The 18,819-nt window shown below is 46.4% G+C and overlaps 1 protein-coding gene and 1 long non-coding RNA gene across 6 annotated transcripts in view; one reads left to right on the forward strand and one right to left on the reverse strand.

The window, feature by feature from the left end:
- The window catches only part of DIS3L2 (DIS3 like 3'-5' exoribonuclease 2), a 196,215-nt gene extending 178,170 nt beyond the window's left edge, over positions 1–18,045 (reverse strand). Inside the window, exons 1-2 of one of the 5 annotated variants that reach the window (XM_083503943.1) lie at positions 17,922–18,045; positions 8,632–9,338 (exon numbers count right to left, since the gene is read on the reverse strand). In XM_083503943.1, the coding sequence (XP_083360069.1) occupies positions 8,632–9,322 (691 nt within the window). In that variant the 5' untranslated portion in view covers positions 9,323–9,338; positions 17,922–18,045. Of the gene's footprint in view, positions 1–6,191; positions 6,360–8,631; positions 9,339–13,875; positions 14,274–17,921 lie in introns of those variants that run through there. The other 4 variants (XM_083503944.1, XM_083503946.1, XM_083503947.1 and 1 more) reach the window with 4 other exon arrangements.
- A 26-nt stretch (positions 18,046–18,071) lies between these two features.
- LOC310707496 lies at positions 18,072–18,494 on the forward strand. Its single transcript, XR_014526513.1, has 2 exons — positions 18,072–18,182; positions 18,391–18,494. It is a non-coding gene; the product is annotated as an uncharacterized lncRNA (long non-coding RNA).
- The last annotated feature ends 325 nt before the right edge of the window (positions 18,495–18,819 follow it).

Raw genomic sequence — 18,819 nt, forward strand, 5'->3', positions numbered from 1 at the left:
TTGTGCTGTTTTGATGGGAAGCAGTCACGGAGCCAGGCTTAACCAAACCAAACTCACACACACAGATGCAGCGTTCTTGACAAATTCCACCTCCCCTCCAGCTCAGGTGGTGATGGCCTCTGGCTCAAGTGGCTTTAAAGGGGGAATAGACAAGTTAATAGAGGAGCAGCATGTGTCCCAATGGCTATTAGTAAAGATGGCAGTGTGGAGCACCCATGTTCAGAGGCAGTATATCTCTGAATACTTGGTGTGGGGATAAACAGCGAGGGGAGGGGAGTTCCAGTAGTCACTGGTGGAAACAGGGTTCTGGACTGGACAGACTATTGATCTGATCCAGCATAGCTTGTATATGCTTAAGCTGCTTTCACAGTTGCATTGTAGTGTGGTTCGGATATGCATCCCCATCAGTGTTAGAAACACAGTCACCAGAACAGAATGTCTAGTTGCCATTTTTGAGCAAGACAGCTCTAAAGTCTTATTTTTCAAATGATGGACCAACTGTGATTGATTATCAGTTAAACATCTGGCTATTTCAGATGACAACCTTAAGCTATGTTAAGAACCTTTGAGAACTTAAAGAGGAAGAATGCCGCTGCCAGACTAGTGACTGGGAGAGGCCACCAGGACCATTTAACATTGGTCTTAAAGGATCTACATTGGCTTCCAGTAAGTTTCGGAGCACAATTCAAAGTGTTGGTGCTGACCTTTAAAGCCCTAAACATCCTCAGCCCAGTATACCTGAAGGAGCGTACCCACCCCCATCGTTCTGCCCGGACACTGAGGTCCAGCTCCGACGGCCTTCTGACAGTTCCTTCACTGCGAGAAGTGAGGTTACAGAGAACAAGGCAGAGGGCCTTCTTGGTAGTGGCACCCACCCTGTGGAACGCCCTCCCACCAGATGTCAAAGAGAAAAACAACTACCAGACTTTTAGAAGACATCTAGAGGCAACCCTGTTTAGGGAAGTTTTTAATGGTTGGTGTTCTATTGGGTTTTTAATATTTTGTTGGGTGGCAGAGTGGCAGGGGCAACCAGTCAGATGGGCGGCATATAATTATCATTATTATTATATAAGGCAAGGAGAATAGAATCATGTGCCACTAACCATTAATGAGAGAGAGAGAGAGAGAGAGAGAGAGAGAGAGAGAGAGAGAGAATTGTCCTCCATAGCCATGCAGAAGTGTACGGCTAGTAGCCCCTGTGCTTCAGGAGGACACGGGCAACCTGAGCAAATACAGAACAGAATATTGTAGAGAGCAAGGAAGTTATGCAAGGCCCACAGATACACCATCCTGGCATGCTCGGCTGAGGCTTGGCCCCAGAGCCATTTAGTAGCAGGGGGCCGAAAGTTTATCAAAACAGTTCCCGCGCTCCAGCTGAGCGCAAGGCAACATCTGCTTTGTCAGGGAGGGGCTGCGGCACGCCAATGGTTTTTCAGGACTCTCCGTGAACCTGCTCCACCCTGCTCGTGACCCCCTGGCCACCTCCTCTGCCTGCTAGCTGCTCCCCATCCGCCCGTCAGTGTTGGGCTCTGAGACGCGGCCGGCCGTGGGTCTCTCCTTCCAGCTGCTGCAGAGGCTCCACCCCCACCACCCACCCACCTGCCCCGAGACACCAGCTGAAATTCCCCCTTTTTCTCTTTGGCCAAGGGCAGGCCCACTGCACTATAAAAAGCCTCGGAGATGGTTCAGAATGCAAGCAAAAGAAAACATGGCCAAGGATACTTCTCTGCTTTCTTTGGACCCAGAAAGAAAGAAATAAAAAGCCTACAGGAAGCTCTTAAAAGAAGGCAGAGAAAGAAGGCAAAAGGGAGTTTAAATATTCCAGAGCACAGTGAAATGTGCAATTGTGCCGTGTGACAGGGGCTTGTAGGCTGCAAGTGGTAGGGGAGGCACCCTAAAATATCATGCTCTGAAAACACATGAAGAAGCAGCTGTCTTGCTGAAAACCAAGCAGGCCTAGATCTGGTCACTAAGAGACAGCGTGGGAAACCCAAGTTTGCTGCCTGAAGTGCAGAAAGGTAGAATAAAAATTAAAAAAAGTTTGGTGGAATGCTCCAATGTTTAAAACAAATAAGCCTCTCTTTACATGCAGAAACTTAGTAGGACAGGGAGAAGAGTAGGCAGGAACCTTTCTCCCAAATAGCTTTCTATACTCAAGGAGGTTTGCTTTTATTTTTATGGAAAACTGTCAGCAACATTCAGCGGAGATGACAGAGGGACCAGGAAGGCTAGTTGAAGGTCCCAAAGGAGATGGCCATAGCAAGGAGGTATGAAGGGGCAAAGCTAGCAGAAAGATGACATCTAAGTCCGAGAAGCCAGTGTTAGAAACTCAAAAGATATATGAAGCTAGGAGCCAAATGGCTCCTTAAACCTAGGTTGCAGTGTCCGAAAGGGGATGCCTAGTTGCCATTTTGGGGCAAGACTAAAGTCTTATTTTTCAAATTATGGACTGACTGTGATTGATTATCTCTTAAACATCTGGCAAGTTCAGATGACAATCTCGAGCTTGGTTAAGAACTTTGAGAACTTAAAGAAGAAAAGTTACTTGATCCAGGTATGTATTGGCCTATTCCTACCTCTTTTTCTTAATAGTGACTGCTTCTGATGAGGTTGCACAGAAAAAGCATTTTGATTCCTGAAATTCGTTCCAATTGTGCAGATAAAATATAACAGATATAAATTTGAACACTGTTAGGAAGGACAGATTGTGAAGCTGAGGCTCCAATACTTTGGCCTCCTCATGAGAAGAAAAGACTCCCTGGAAAAGACCCTGATGTTGGGAAAGATGGAGGGCACAAGGAGAAGGGGACGACAGAGGACAAGATGGTTGGACAGTGTTCTCGAAGCTACCAGCATGAGTTTGACCAAACTGCGGGAGGAAGTGGAAGACAGGAGTGCCTGGCATGCTCTGGTCCAGGGGGTCACAAAGAGTCGGACACGACTAAACGACTAAACAACAACAACAAGTAACCAACAGTTGGGGATGATGGTAGAGACAGAGGAGGAGGAGGAGGAGGAGGAGGAGGAGGAGGAGGAGGAGGAGGAGGAGGAAGAGCAGAGAGGATAAACAAGAACTGTCAGGTGTTTGGCATACTTGATGACAACCCCAGCAAACAAGGCCTTGCTGGCTGGGGCTGATGGAAGCTGTAGTCACAAAGATATGGAGGGCATATGATAATGCACCTTTGGGAACACTGGCACAAGTTCCTCCCCTTGTTTGAGACTTTCACAGGGCTCCAATTGCTGACACTGTGTTTTGAATATATGGTTTTAAGAACGGTAGCCCTGCACAAGAGCATGATATAAGCTCCCAAGAGAAGATCTATCCACTGTTGTACTAACACTCTTCTTGGTGCAAGCCAAAAAACATCACATCACAACTGCACAAAGTTTAGGAATGCATGCATCCCTTCCCTACCAAGAAATCAGGAGAGAAATTTGCAAAGACATTTTGAAACAATTGGAGAGTCAGTGCCGTGCTATAAATCCAGACTCCCTTCTTTTCTGTATCCTATTACTCTGATTAACGTCATTTACAGATAGTAAACTGGATTTAAAGGGGGGAATTGTTTGGGGCTTGAAGATTTCCACACCAACTGATGCTCTGGCCTTCCAAGAAATTGGAACCTCACAGGTCTTGGCTAGATAGATGGTTGTAGTCCCAGTTAAAAAGGCCCAGAGTCTCAAACTCCTGGGCCACCCCAGACCTAGAGATGACGTCAGGATCAGTACCCACAGCAGAGTCAGCATAAGATCCCACAGATCTCAGCAGAGATCAGTTGCACGCCCACCCACCAGCAATGGAACTGAATTAAATCAGCTCATTTTCCTAAGCACTTCCATTCGATCAGGAACCAGGATTAAGATAAATCTGAACAGTCTTTGGAGAAGACCGGTCTAAACAAACACAGAACGGATTTTGGTCCCTTGCGCCAAAACGCTGCTCTATAAATTACAACTCCTGGCACCTGCATGGGTTCGATAAAGCTGGGTCTGTTGAGCACATTTTGCGCAACCCCTGAGTCAACACTTCAGAAAAACTCACATTTAGTACCCGAGGACATAAGGTCCCCTGGCCCAGTTTCCACAGCAAAGAGGGCTCCACGTAATATGGCGTATGACTCACCCTAAATGGACCAGAGGGGTGCAATTTTGCAATATGAAATTGTGTCCAGAGTTTATTAGATTTCTGTCTTGCAAACTGTTAACAGGGAGCTCCATCACCCTGCCAGACTCAAAGTAACCCTGAATAGCCAGAGAAGCCTTCTCCAACCGACTACCCTCGAGACCAGTCCTAGCTCCAAATATCTGGAAGGAACTGGGGGAGAGGCTGAGTCAGAAATTACAGCATGCTAATATATAGCAGTGTATAAGCCACCTGCAGGAAACAAACCCCAAGCATTAGTGGTGTTCAAAGTGTCTGCTCACAGATGCCAAGTTCTCATCTTCCCATGTGAACAAGCTATAGCTTGATTTAAAAGGGGTCAAGTTTAATCACTGGTTTAAACCAGCTTTCTAATTTGTATTCTTTATTGGGTACTGTGTGTACCAATAGGTTGCTATACGAATATATGCGTGTATGTTTGCTATTAAATACAGTCTTCATTCAGCCCAGAAGCGTAACCCAAAACCTCTGGTCATACAGTCCACAGACCTACTGCACTGCACAAGCCTTCCTCAACCAGGGGGTGTCCAGATATTTTGGACTTCAACTTCTGCCTGGCCTGGCCAATGCAACTGTGCACTGCAATAGGATATCCAAAGTGAGGAGGCAGATTTCTGTTTGGTTCTCTATTTAAGCACGATCACTTGAAGACCAAGGGTCCAGAACAAAGACTGTTAGTTAACAGGGTTTTTCCAAGACACAGAAGCTAAATATTGAACATGGAAGTGAACCTCCTCATAGCTAAAGATGCTCATTGGAGGACCTGATCCATTCCCCTCCATCACCTTACAGCAGGTGGCCATCAGGTCAAAAGTCCTTTCAATAGTGGTGCAGAACTGTAGAACTTCCTTCCTAAGCAGATGTGTCTCACTCCATCTTTTGGGCCTTTGAAACTGCAAGTAAAGATGAATCTTTGGGGGTTCACTGAGTTTGTGTGCTACTGCACTTTTACTACCAGAGCAGGAGTCAAGTTAGTCAGTTGCAGAAAACACAACTAAGTCCTATGGCACCTTAAGGACTACCATCTTTAACTATCACTACTGCTTTGCTAAGAACACGAGATGAGCTTCGCCAATGAACCAGACTCAAAGCCTAGATTTTTGATAGACTAAAACAGGGTTTCCCAAATTTGGGTCTCTGGCTGTTTTTGGACTACAGTTCCCATCATCCCTGACCACTAGTCCTGCCAGCTAGGAGACCCAAACAGCTGGAGACCCAAATTTGGGAAACTCCAGGCTAAAATATTGCCATGATTTATTGAGCATGAGAATGTCATAAAAGTCCTGCTGGATCAGACCAAAGAACCACCTAGTCCAACAATCTGTTCTCACACCAGCCAACCTGATCACCATGGGAAACCAGCAAGAAGGCTTCGTGTGCAACTGCGCTCTCCCGATTTGTGATTCTCAGCAACTGGATTCAGAGGCCATGTCTAACAGAATATTGCCATCTGGGCTAGTAGCAATTGGCAGCTTTACCCTCTTCAAATTTGTTTAAACTTGTTTTTAAGCCGTCCAGGTTGCCGGCCACTACTCCACCTTGTAGCAGCAAAGTTTTAACTATGCTCTGTGTGCCCTGAAACTTCCAGCGCCCAGCACCTGTTTTGGTTGCCCTTTTCTGCCACTTCCTTACTTCCATCTATTAGTTTTTGTTGCTGTGCTGTTCAGTCTTTATTTTGTTTTTCGTAAAGATTTCAAATACGCTGTAAGCTGCCTTGTGGATCCACAGATCAAAAGGTGGCAGTATTACTATTGCAATGGGCTGGAATCAAATATATTACGCAAGATTTCAAGACACTCAATTACTCAACCCTTCGCCGACGTCATCAGAATTTCCACCTATCACCATCCTTCCGCCATTCACATCTTTTCATCTTCCTGGTTAGAACAACTGAGGACTCTCCCATGGCACTTTGCCTGCCAGGAAGCTCATTTCATACCACAAAATAGCCAATAGTTTGAAACCGTCTCTCAGCATCTCATCTCCCTGTCCATCCCACAGCCAGCTCAACCTGTACAATCCACACCTCGGTGTGTCTTGTGCGGAAAGCAGGAGCAAACTAAGTGCCCCACCTACGCCAAGGTGCGCCTGTAGAACAGAAACTCCATGCGGCTTAAGCAAGCTTGACCTGACTGGCCGCCTGCTGCAATGGAAGGCAAAAGTCACCACCAAGCACAACTGGTGCGACGGAATCACTGCTAGCCAATCTGAGCTGTTGCTAAGGGAGGGTTCTACAAAACATCAACAGTCACTGGTCCTAGAGCTTTCTACAGCTCTTGTTCCTGGTAAGTAGCTCTCCCAATTTTGCCACTATTTGGGGCCGATGCATTTTTTTAAAAATAACATGGCTGGCGCAAGCTTCTCTTTCATCCTCACACACTCTGTTTATCCACTTACCGTATTTTTTGCACCATAACACTCAATTTTTTCCTCCTAGAAAGTAAGGGGAAATGTCTGTGTGTGTTATGGAGGGAATGCCTACGGGTGGCATGCCTATGAATTTTCCTCCTCTAAAAACTACGTGCGTGTTATGGTCGGGTGCGTGTTATAGAGCGAAAAATACGGTAGTTTAACTTGCTGCTGAATGAAACCTAGTTCTTATTCTCTTATAAAGGCAATCACACCTTGACCGGAAGGGCTATTAAACGCTTCCAAGGGTCTTTAAAAATATAAAACTCCTTGAAGGCTAAAAAGCTTGGCATGTATTTGAAAAATAAAAATTAAGAAATATAGATGAGGAAAGAGAAGTGTTGCGGTCAGTTTACAAACTTGCCTACTTCGGAAATCTGCCAATGTGGGACAGGCGATCACACAACAGATAGATACAGCAGGCAGAGGAACTTACAGAAAAGTCAAAACCCTTAAGCGGGAGAGGCAGTGATGGCTAGAAACAAGCATAGATGTGTGCATAGATTTTGCACGTAAAATAGCTGGAATGCTTCCCTCTCGAACACAAAAGGCCCAAACTCCTAAGCAGGATTAAGCTGTGTACACATATACATTTAAAGCACATTCTTCCTCCACCTCAAGAATCCTGGGCACTGTAGTTTGTTAAGGGTGCTGGGAACTGTAGCTCTGTAAGTGGTAGACTGCAGTTCCCAAGATTCTTGGGGGGAGGCAGGGAGGGAATGTGCTTTAAATGTATGGGGCGTGGTTTCAGCTAACTGGTCCTGCCAGCAAAAGCCAGCAAAAAGGCTTTCAGCAGATCAAAGGGGCTTTCCCACCTCCCCTCCCCCTGTGCCTCCCCCCAAATTGGCTTGGGAGAGGAGTCGGAGAACCACCAGAACAACACACAGTGGGATGAGAGGGGAGATGGTTCCATCAGGAAAGTGGAAATGTTTGCGCTGGTGGCATGATCTACTTAGCACTACACTGAATTCCTTCCATGGTGTGCAGGCAGACACCCACCCACCCCTGCAACCAGGGCTGGAATTAACTCAATGGGCTTGGACAATGCTTAAAAGAAGAGGAAGGGACGGGAAGGAGAGGGAGGGAGACCCTCCCATCACCACTGCCCACCCGCCATCGAGGGGAAGGGAAAAGAAAGCACGTAACAGATGCTAAGAATAATTACTGGCATCTGTGTAGCACTTCAGAATGCTCCAAGGGAGTAACACACAATATTTTGTTATGACCCTTACAACAATCCTGGGAGGTAGGCCAGTATTATCCCAATACTGCAGATCTGCAGGTGCTGGGAGAGAGTGTGACTTGTCTGAGGCCTTGTAATGTGTTCATGGTAGAAGCAAGACCTGAGCTTCCCAATTTAGCTCAGTCTCTGGGCTACTGTGCTACGCCACAACATACCTCATTTGTGGTACCCTACAAATGAGCTCCTAGATTGGCCTCAAACTTGACAGCAGCAGGATATCATATTGGGGTGCTGCAGCAGTAAGATTACACAGGCAAGAGTGACAGGACCCCCTATATACAGAGGCCCAGCACCCCCTACAAAGCTGGCAACTGCTGGGACATGCATGTAGGCCTGATGAGACCAGGGCGTGCCCCTGTTTACAAAGAGGTGCTCTGCGCGCCCTGTAATAACAAGCAGGCACAAACAAGCTCACTGCCTTGACGGCAAGCCCAAGCAAGGAATCACTGGAGCTATCTGGGATCTAGCAATACAGACCACACGGCACATGGATGAATGGTGACAGAGAGAAACAGGGCTGAAAAATATTCAAGACACCCAAACATCTGAGGCCAACGCCTAACAATTCGGTTAGAGGTGGCTTCTAAGCAACCAAAATCTATATATAGCCTATTTGTTCCTGGCTGGGGATGCCAGCAGGTTAAACCAGCTGCAAGCCTTCAGCTGCTCTTACCACCATCATCCTCATGCGAGCCCGGGTTACACCAGCGATCAACACACCACTCAAGCTGTAACAATCTCAGGTTACACAGATAAGCCACACGCTGCTATTTGCATCAACAACTGCAACCATTTAAGACACTCGGTAGCTCACCATGCATTTGGCTGGAGAAGGGACTGGCCTTCCTGGAACTCACTGCGGGCAAATCCACGCCAAACTGTCCGGCAGATACGGATCTGTCTGCTCTCTCCAAAGCGGCAGGACCGTCACTGCCGCTGCACTTGCTCCTCCAATACTCCTCTCTGCCCCTCTCTCCAGAGCTGGGGGTTTTCGGCAGAAAAGAGGCCGTTGTGGACAACGTCCTGTGGCCCCCCAACACCTGCCCTGCCCTTGCAGAGGCAGCTGCATCACCATGGCGGTTAGGAGAGACGTCATCATCCTCTTCCTCCGCGACGTCCTCCTCGTAGTCACCTTTGCCAGCCTCGCTTGGACGGCTCTGCCTCTTGATCAAACCTTCCTCATTCAGGCGTTCAGACTTTTCCGGCTGGCCTGGATGCAGGGCTCTGGCCAGCAAAGTCCCGGGCGCTTTCACCCCGTTTTTCAACAGGGCCTCCCTCACCAGGCCTCTTTTCAAGGACGGCTCTGCGTCCGAACCCGAGTCGTTGAGGGTCCCCTCTTCCAGCTGCAGCTTCTGAGCGATGTGGTTCAGGTAGGAGCGGAACCTTCCACTGTGGTGCTTTTGCACGAGCCTAGCGTACGCGTTCTTCTGAGGGATGGCGGGCTTGCTGGGTCCATCCCTCGGAGCGTGGGCAGGAGCGCCTCGTGCACATCCTTGCGGTTCCATATCCCGGGAGTGTCACCTGCCATCAAAGGAGCGCAAACATGAGGTCGGCGTTGAGCAGAGGAGCAGTTTTACTTACTAGCATCAGAACAACTACGCGACAGGACTGCAGGAGCAAATCAGAAACAAAGAAGACAGGCAAGAAGGAAGATGTGAACGCCACGAGGACAGAGATTTGGCTCCGTTATTTTAAATGGCCCTTCCCCACATCCTTTCCCACTAAGGCCGCACAGCCGCTCCTGTCTCTGGGTCAGCCTGGTGCCCCCGGACTACAACTCCCATCAGCTGTGCTAGCTGGGGTTGATGGGAGTTGTAGTCCAAAGCTTCTAGAGGGCACCAGGTTGGGGAAAGGTTGCCCTAGGTCCTGTATGAAGCTCTCGTCCCACCCTTCCCTTGGTTCCTTGGCTCTCAGTTCTCCCAAACCGCCTGTCTCGCAGCCTAACCTACCTCGCAGGGTTGTTGTGGGAATTAAATGAGGACAGGGAGAACCATGTATGCCACCCCTGAGCTCCCTGGACAAAAAGGCAGGATATAAATGCAATAAATAAATTCATGACAAAGATGATCAACAGTCTGGAATCTAAGCCTGCTGAGAAAAGGTTGAGGGAGTTAGGTATGTTTAGCCTAGAAAAGAGAAGACTGAGAGGAAATGCAACAAATATCTGTAGGGCTGTCACATGGAAGATGGAGCAAGCTTGTTTTCTGCTGCTCCGGAGGGTAGGACCTGAACCAATGGATTGAAGTTATAAGAAAGGAAATTCTGACAGGACATCTCCTTCCTTGGAGGTTTTTAAGTAGAGTTTGGATGGCCATCTGTCATGGATGCTTTAGCTGAGGCTCCTGCACTGGGGGTTGGACTGGATGAGGTCCCTAGCAACTTTCTATGCTTCTAAAAATAAATAATTAAAGCTCCAATAATTGTTATAAGTGCCTTCTTCTTGGGGGATAGGAATATTTGCAAAGCAATTTATCTCAAGACTTGGAAGAATGGTTTGCGTACTGGTGAAAGCCCATTTAAAGAGATGCTTAAAGAGAGTGCAAGTGGAGGTCCTTATCTGGAACGTTGAGCTCGGGATTCTCCACTGCCAAACATGCTTTCCACTACAGAGCTACAAACCTTCCCTTTAGTCTTTCTCTCTTTTTCATTTGTGAGGGGAGTGGGGAGAGAGAGAGGTAGAACGTGGTAGCAGCACTTCAATAAGTTCTGTAGTTTTATTACATCAGAAGACTCGCAATATTTAACTGGGGTAGGAGTGACCAGTTTATGACCCGAGCAGTGCATATGGCGGTATTCCAGAGAGGGAGAGACAGAGAGAGGCATCTGAGCCAAATATTTTCATCCTAGCCGTGCACAAATCATTTCAACCCACTCTGCTCCTAAGAAGAAAATGTGGCCAAGCTAAAGGAGCAGCCATCATACAAAAACAAAAACCCGATCATGTCCATTCTCAGGCTCTCCAAAAATAACCATGTTTCTTTCTTCTCACTCTCTCTCTCTTTCTGAAACTCTTACGACGGTTTCAACAGGAAGGGTGGAGATTCCCTCGTAAGTGGTGGAGATAGATAGAAACTTTATTTGCATTAGCCACTAGCCATAGCAATAAGATAAAATATACTGGGGATGGAGCTAAATAGTTAGCTATACAAAATAAGTTCTGGAGGTTTACATCAATACAAACCTCATGTAACCAGCAACTGAGGACAGCACCATTCCTCAATCCCGTATGGACCACCCTGATCATTTAATTGCACAGCAGTGTCGACCAGTGAACAGGACACAGGGCAGAGTAAGACAAGCAGAAGATAGTTCTCTGTCCCAAGGAACTTCCAGCCAACTTTCGATTCAGGGGTGGAGGCTGGACTGACAGGCAAGAGGGTTCGGCCAAGTTATTATAACCTTAAAACAGTAGAAATCCTCAAGGGAGCTCAGTGCAAAAGCACTAAAAATGTAATTATTCATCAGCAGTTAAAACCAATACACACACAGTACAGGAGGAAGAGGCTCCAGATCTTTGCAACAGAGTCACACCAGCTAGATATCTTCCTTCCCTCTTTCAGGAATGGGCAATCTGTGCCACTTCAGATATTCTTGGACCAAAGATGCCATCATCTCTGACTGTGGGCCTGCTAGCTGGGACAGGTGGGACAATATCTGGAAAGCCACAGATTCCCCTTCCCTGGTATATATGAAGTAAAACTAAACGGAAATGGAATGAGCTACAAAGTGAGGATCAAACTGCACACAAAACACCAGGGCTGGGCGATGTATCAATACACAGTCCAAAATCGGTTGAAGACCACATCGTGATAACAGTTTCATAATATTTGACATGGGACTTCTGGGTTAGCGCCATCGGTAATGGCAGAATTCCTCTGAATAAGAGGAACCCGCTCCGTGGAAATCGGGTCTGGTCGCCGCGGCGAAGGCGGAGACCCTTCAAAAATCACAGGCGGGTGAAGCCTGTGAACGTGGGATTCGGCGGGCACCACCAGCGCCTCCCCTACTCGCGGGGAGACCCGTTTTCGGGGATCCGGAGCAAAGTGGGGTGAGTGGCGCGGTGCTTTGAATCGACTGCTACTTTCACGGAGTGAAGCCGCACAGCCGTTGCCGGAGAGCGCTGACTTTTTCCTGTGGACAATTGGATCTAAAAGTAACTACCCGTGAGTAAAGTGAAGAATCGGAGTTTTAAAAGTTGAATTTGGCAACGAACGGGGGGAGTCTTAAAACAGGAAGTCCGCCTTCCTCCTTTGTAAATAGTCGGAAGCAAACAGGCTTAAGCCTTGGAAGTCTATCTTAAACGTTCAAATTTCCAGCATTAAAAATAGCGAACCCCCCCTTGGAAGAAGGAGAAGAGGGGGGGAGTCTTGGATAATATTTGCCTGCAAAAAGAGAGGGAAAGAAGCTAAATTTCCATCACTCAGAACCTGGGAACGGGCTGCCATTGAGCCATTAAGACTGTTGTACTTTGGAGTGTTGCATAGACTGTGAATAGACCGTTTATTGACAGCTAGTGAAACAAGAGTGATACATTGTCTCAATTATCCTCTTCTGACTACAAAAATGGCTAAAAGGAGTAAAAGTAACTGAGTAAAAGTAACTGAGTAAAAGTAATTGAGACTTGATACTAAATATACTGGTGCAACTGTGTTTTTAAAAAAGTGACATTTTGGACATGGGCACAAGATGTAGGACACAACATTATGATGGCTGACTGGGAACAGTTATGGACCACAGGTCTGAAGTTTACGGCATGTAATGCCTTAAGAGAGAATCTAATGAAAATGATCTATAGGTGGTACATAACACCAGTCAAGCTTGCAAAAATCTACCATTTGCCTGACAACAAATGTTGGAAATGTAAGGAGACTGAAGGTACATTCTTTCACCTTTGGTGGACATGCCCAAGGATTAAGAACTTCTGGGAGATGATTTATAATGAAATGAAAAAGGTATTTAAATATACCTTCCTGAAGAAACCAGAGGCCTTTCTCCTGGGCATGGTCGGCCAATTGGTGCCAAAGAAGGATAGAACTTTTTTTATGTATGTTACAACAGCAGCAAGAATACTCATCGCAAAGCACTGGAAGACACAAGATTTACCCACCCGGGAAGAATGGCAGATGAAGCTGATGGACTACATGGAACTGGCGGAAATGACTGGCAGAATCCGAGACCAGTGAGAAGCGTTGGTGGAAAAAGATTGGAAAAAATTCAAAGTATATTTACAGAAATATTGTAAAATTAATGAATGTTAGAAGGATGCTGGAATGAAGCTACATGGTTTTAGCAGAGATGTTATAAAGAACTAAGTAAAAATAGATTGTTAATGGCCCAAAGTGTAAAATTTAAGGTCAGATTGTGTTAAGATAAATTATAGAACAAAAATTGAGAAAGATGGAAAGGATTTGCTGAAATAGCTAATTGAACAAGAATACAAAAAAGGGAGGTGTGAGGAGGTCAATGATACAAGTAAATGAAAGGTAGAGATATAGAGATATTGGATGTGTTTTTTTGAATGTTTTTGCTTTTCTTGTTGTTTTGTTGTATTCTTTTTTTCCTTTGATTTTTTTCTCTTTTTTGATGTATTGTGAACTTTTTATTGTTTTCTTCTTCTTTTTCTGTAACTATTAAACTCTTAATAAATATATTTTTTTAAAAAAAATTGACATGGCAATAAATCACGGGTCACAATGTGTGCCTGTGCTATGTAAAAATTGTAGTATGGGAAAAACCATGAAGCTAGTCATCACTTCTCTCGTGATTCCTACTGCCCCTGTTGTTCTGTATTATTTTTATTAAAAATGGCTGTAAAAACAGGTTAAAGGCAAGTAAAGATGTGTCAGCTTTAGACCCTTAAGTCTACATAACTTACGCATCCTTATTTCAGACGTCGTGATATATCGGCATACTGCAATGTTTAGTGGATGATATATCATGATGCTGAAAAGCAAGTATCACCCAGCCCTGACACGTGTCTGCTCCAATCACACATAAATTGGGGGACACCTGAGAGAAAAGAGCTGAACCCTCCCCTTCATTCCCAGCAATCTCTCACCTGAACACTCCTTTCTCCTTCAGGCACCCCTTGTGGTGCCAGGGTCAAACCCACTCATCTCCACGTGGGACTTCATGGTGTCAACATATTTCAGAGATGTGTGACGTTCAGGAGGAAAGCTTATCACAGCAGCAGATATTTCCCAGTGACCTACACCTCTGAGCTCAACCAGCAACCACCCTTTTACTTGCATACACAGCTGCATGCGGGTAGATATTTACAATTCCAGGAAAAAGCAATGGGGGTCCACAGCCACACAGCCCAACACACCTGCCCCCACCAACCAAACACAGGTCCATTGGCTCACCAGCACATGCAGACCAGAAAGTTTCACAAGCAGAGTGAAAGTACAAAGGAAAAGGCAGCACCTTGCAGAGGAAACGGTTCTGCGTGTCTCACAAAGGAGTATCCAACTGCATACAAGCCATCAAGCTCCCACACAAACACACACACCCCAAAGTCTCTATCTCATTTGACTGGGGGTATGGGTGGGGGCAAGGGGAGGGATTCCTTCAAACCTTTAATATCGTCCTCAAGGAGGCTCAGAGTAAAAATAGAAAAGGTTATTAAGTATGGCCAGTGCTATAATCACACCCAGATACTTAATATAAGTATTCCCAAAACAAAATTATACAGAGGATGTAGTGTTGCCCCACCCAACTTCATGCTTTTATGTTGTGGCAGTCCAGGATGACCCAAAAAATGGGTGGAGTGAACACCCTCACTTGTGGTGCAAAGGAGATCAAAGTTCTTCCTAACACAGCAAGCCATTATAAATGACTAGACACTGGAAGATAGCTCCTTTTTTTGTTGTTTCAAACTCAGTGAGTTTTTTTGCATCCCACAAATGGAACGTCTATATACAGTGTACTTCGGAATACCAGATCCCAAAACACTAGAAAATGGGCTTTGGCCTGATCTACATTTTCAGTTCTTTGGGGATATCCCAATCAGCACAAGAGCACACAGGCTGCCCTGATTAGGAGAAAGTTGCTGTCACTCACCCTTTTGACCCAAGAAAGAAAGAAGACAGTCTAGCAAGGAAAAAAACACCCATCTCCCTGGGCCACAATGCCCTCCTTTCTAGGAAACTCATCTCAACACACTATATCCCCTTGCAATGAAAAATACTGGGTGTCCCCAAGGCAGCAGATCAAAGCTGCATTAGGCCCAAGTTGCAGCCTTTGCTGTATGTTGTAACAAGTAAAAATAATGGACAAGTCCCTGCCCTTCAGAGTTTGCAATCACAGGGGAGGCAAGAGACGAAGGGGAAGAAAATGGAGGCAGGTACAAACAAGGGAAGAATATGTATTTATTTCGGTTACAATATACTAAAGTCTTAGCTACGGTATATATAGTAGGGTAAGTCCCATGCCTTGCTAGAAGTATAACAAGTTGAAACAGGCAGCAAGCAGCCACAGAAAGAGGAGGAAAGAAAAGAGTTTCAGCATATTGTTGTGGCTTGTGAGGAACCCACTGAAGAACTACCAACAATTCTGGCCAGACTATAAGGTTTGAACCCCTCTGGAGTACAAGAAATAATCACAAATTGAATTAGATAGACCCTTACATTTTTCTCATACCCTGGGGGGTCAGTCATAGCTTTGTGGCAGAGGATCTGCTTTGCATGCAAAACCCTGAGTTCAATTCCTACCAGCTTCTCCGGGTAGAACCCATAGGGACTCTTGTTTAAAACCCTAGAGAGGCACTTCCTATGTCAATGTGGACAATACTGAGCTGCATGGCACAACACTACAAGGCGGTTTCCAATGTTTACACCAAGAATTCCCTATACCGGATGCCTGGGAGGTTGCCTGATCCTGAGGGAGTTACTCTCCCTCTGAAGGAGCACGTAGGCAGTTTGTAGGTACTTCTGCATCCATTGCTGTCGGTTGAGGCTCAGTTGGCCTCAGTGGCCTGGAATGCCTTCCATTGATTTGGCCCAGCTGTTCCCTTATCTGGACAGGGATAGCCTAACTTCTGTCCTCTATGCTCTGGTAACCACTAGGTTAGCTTACTGCCACACATTATACGTGGGGCTGCCTCTGGAGATGGTTCAGAAATTACAGCTGGTGAAGAACTTGGCAGCGAGATTACTCACCAGGGCAAGACGGTTTGAGCATATTACACCAATCCCGGTCCGACTGCGCTGGCTGCCAATGCGTTTTCGGGCCCGATTCAAAGTGCTGGTTTTGTCCTATAAGCCTTAAATGGCTCAGGACTGCAGTAAGTCAAGGAATACCTCTCCTCATATGAACCAACTAGGACCCTGTGATCATCATCTGAGGCCTTTCTTCATGTGCCTCCTCTGTGAGAGGTCCAAAGGGCAACAACATGAGAACAGGCCTCTTTTGTGGTAGCTCCCATTTGAGGAATGCTCTCCCCAGGGATGCTCATCCTGGTGTCTTCATTATACACCTTTAGGCACCAGACAAAAACATTCCTATTATCTCAGGCCTTTGGCTAATTAAACAATACATGGCCTTTAATCTGTGGGGGTATTGTTTTTGTTTGTTATTATGGAATGCATTTTGTGTCTCTACATTGTAAACAGCCCTGTGATCTTTGGGCAAAGGGTGGTATAGAAATTTAAATAATAATAATTAATCTTTGCGTTCTCTCTCCTCACACAGGCTCCTCCATCACATATTGCACAAGACTCATATTTGCCTGCTATATTTATTTACTCAGCAGCAGCTTGCCCTGCGCAGCCTTCTTTAGAGGCGAGGACATGCCCTGGAACTGACAACAATAGCTTCCTTTTATTTATATAGATAGTATTTCAATTTTACAGTAGTTATTATTTGTATGCCTAGCTGTACTTGTAGCTCAAAGACATTCAGGCACACTGCTATTTAGGCAAAACAGTTTCAGAAGGAGAGGGGTAGGAAGGGGTTTGTGTGCTCAACCACATGTGTGAACACATTAATTACACTTTAAAAAAAAAATTCACCAAAGGAAAATTAGGGACTGAGCTCGAAGTCCAGAAAACAGAGCTGTTCCAGGGACACCCCCCCTCCATCCCCACAATTCCACTCTGGTCATAGTGTTTTTCTCTCTGCTGAGTTGTATTAACACCACCTTTAACATTTGTTTCATGATTTATGTTTGACGTTTTTGGATTTCACTGCCGATGTTGCAAACCATTCCAGGCACACAGGACAAACAGGCAAAGACAAAGAAAAACACACCCTGAAGTGAACAGGGGCAAACAGGTAGGCAAGTCAGACATCATGCACGCATAAGGCAATACAGCACACCGAACAGTGGAAGGATAAGAATTTGCAAAATCCCTTTTTAAAATAGAAAGAAAAAGAAAAAAGGTGGAGGAGTAATTGATTCGGTACCCAGGGCTACGGAAGGCCCTGGGAAAGCGCATAGCTCAGTAGGCAAAGCACCTGCCTTGCATGCAGAAGGCCCTTCAGCCTTTCTCACCTGTGGGTCCCCAGATGTTGTTGAACTACAACCCCCATCACCCCCAGCTAGCAAGGCCAGAGCTCAGGGATGATGGGAGTTGTAGTCCAACAACATCTGGGGTCCCACAGGTTGAGAACCGCCTAAGTTCACCCCCTGCTCAGCATCCCCAGGTAGTACCGGGAGAGACAGACACAGGCCCCCGCCTGATACCCTGGAGTGCCGCTGCCAGTCCGTGCAGGCAATACTGGCCCGAGTGAGCTTGTGGCCTGGCTCAGAACAAGGCAGGAGAGCCGTAGCCTAGTGGTTAGCGCACCCCAGGCCCAACCCCCACGTGGCATCTCCAGGGAGGGCTGGGGGAGACCCCGGAGAGCTGCTGCCAGCCCGTGCAGGCAACGCTACGCTAGATGGGGCGGCGGCCTGGCTCGGTGTGAGGCAGCTTCCCGGGGGCAACTGGGGCTGGGGGGTCGAAGCCCACTGGGGTCCTCCCCCCCCCCCACACACACCCGCGACCCAGACCCAGCCCTGGAGCCAGCCGCGGAAGGCAACGAGGGGAAAGGCCCAGCCCCATGGCCACAAGCGGCGGCGCCCCCCACGGGCAATGAGCCCCACACACCCTGCCCCTCACTCACCTGCCCCAAACTCCCCACTCGCATCACTGAGGAGCCTTCAAAGGTTCCCCCACTTCCTGCCTCCTCTCTACTTCCGGGTCAGGCGTGGCTCTACGGGCAGCAGCAGGGCCCAAAAGCCCGCGGGGCGCGAAGGTTCGAGGAGAGCGCGCAGGCGCGAAGTCCCGCTGGCCTGGGGTGGCCTCGGCGGCCGGGCGCCCCTTGCAAGCGGACATTACCGTATTCCCTCGAAAGCAGGGGCTGCCCAGCTCGCTTCGTTTGCACGTGCGTTTTTGTATTTATTTCCTTAGCTTCTATCGGTTTATTTGTGCGTTTGCGTTTATTTCGTTAGCTTCCAGTTATATATGTATTCTTATTATTTATTAATTGTCTATACGTGTTCGGGTGTCTGTGTTTCTATTAATATATATAGTTAGCTTAGGTTGGTTGGTTATATATTGATTTACAGCCGCCTTTTTTTTTTTCCTGACAGGGACCCGAGGTCGTTTACCGATTACAACCAAGAACCGCTAAAAATAAAGGAAAAACCATCGTTGTAAAAGCAAACGATTGTTTGTTTAAATTAAATGCATTTTTGAATTACTTAATATTTATTTTTATTTTATTTTTAAAGAAAAAGCGCCCAAGCAGTTTGCAAAAATAAGTTATGAAGGGCCTAAATAATAGAGATAACCAGATACATTTTCCAGGAATAAGTCCCTTTAGATCCCCCAATATGTTTGCTTAGGATCCTTGTTTATTGTTTATAGAATACAAGTTCTGTGTGTCTTAATGTCTGCAAGGAGTGTGTTTGCTACAGCATGGAAGAATGTCCTGAAACAAAAATAAATTAGACACCACTAGGAAAACGTGGGAGTAGCTGAATGTGGTTAAACTAACAATGTTGAAGGATAAGAAAGAA

This window comes from Podarcis liolepis, assembly GCF_965112155.1.
Source record: "Podarcis liolepis genome assembly, chromosome: 5".
Lineage (NCBI taxonomy): Eukaryota > Metazoa > Chordata > Lepidosauria > Squamata > Lacertidae > Podarcis > Podarcis liolepis.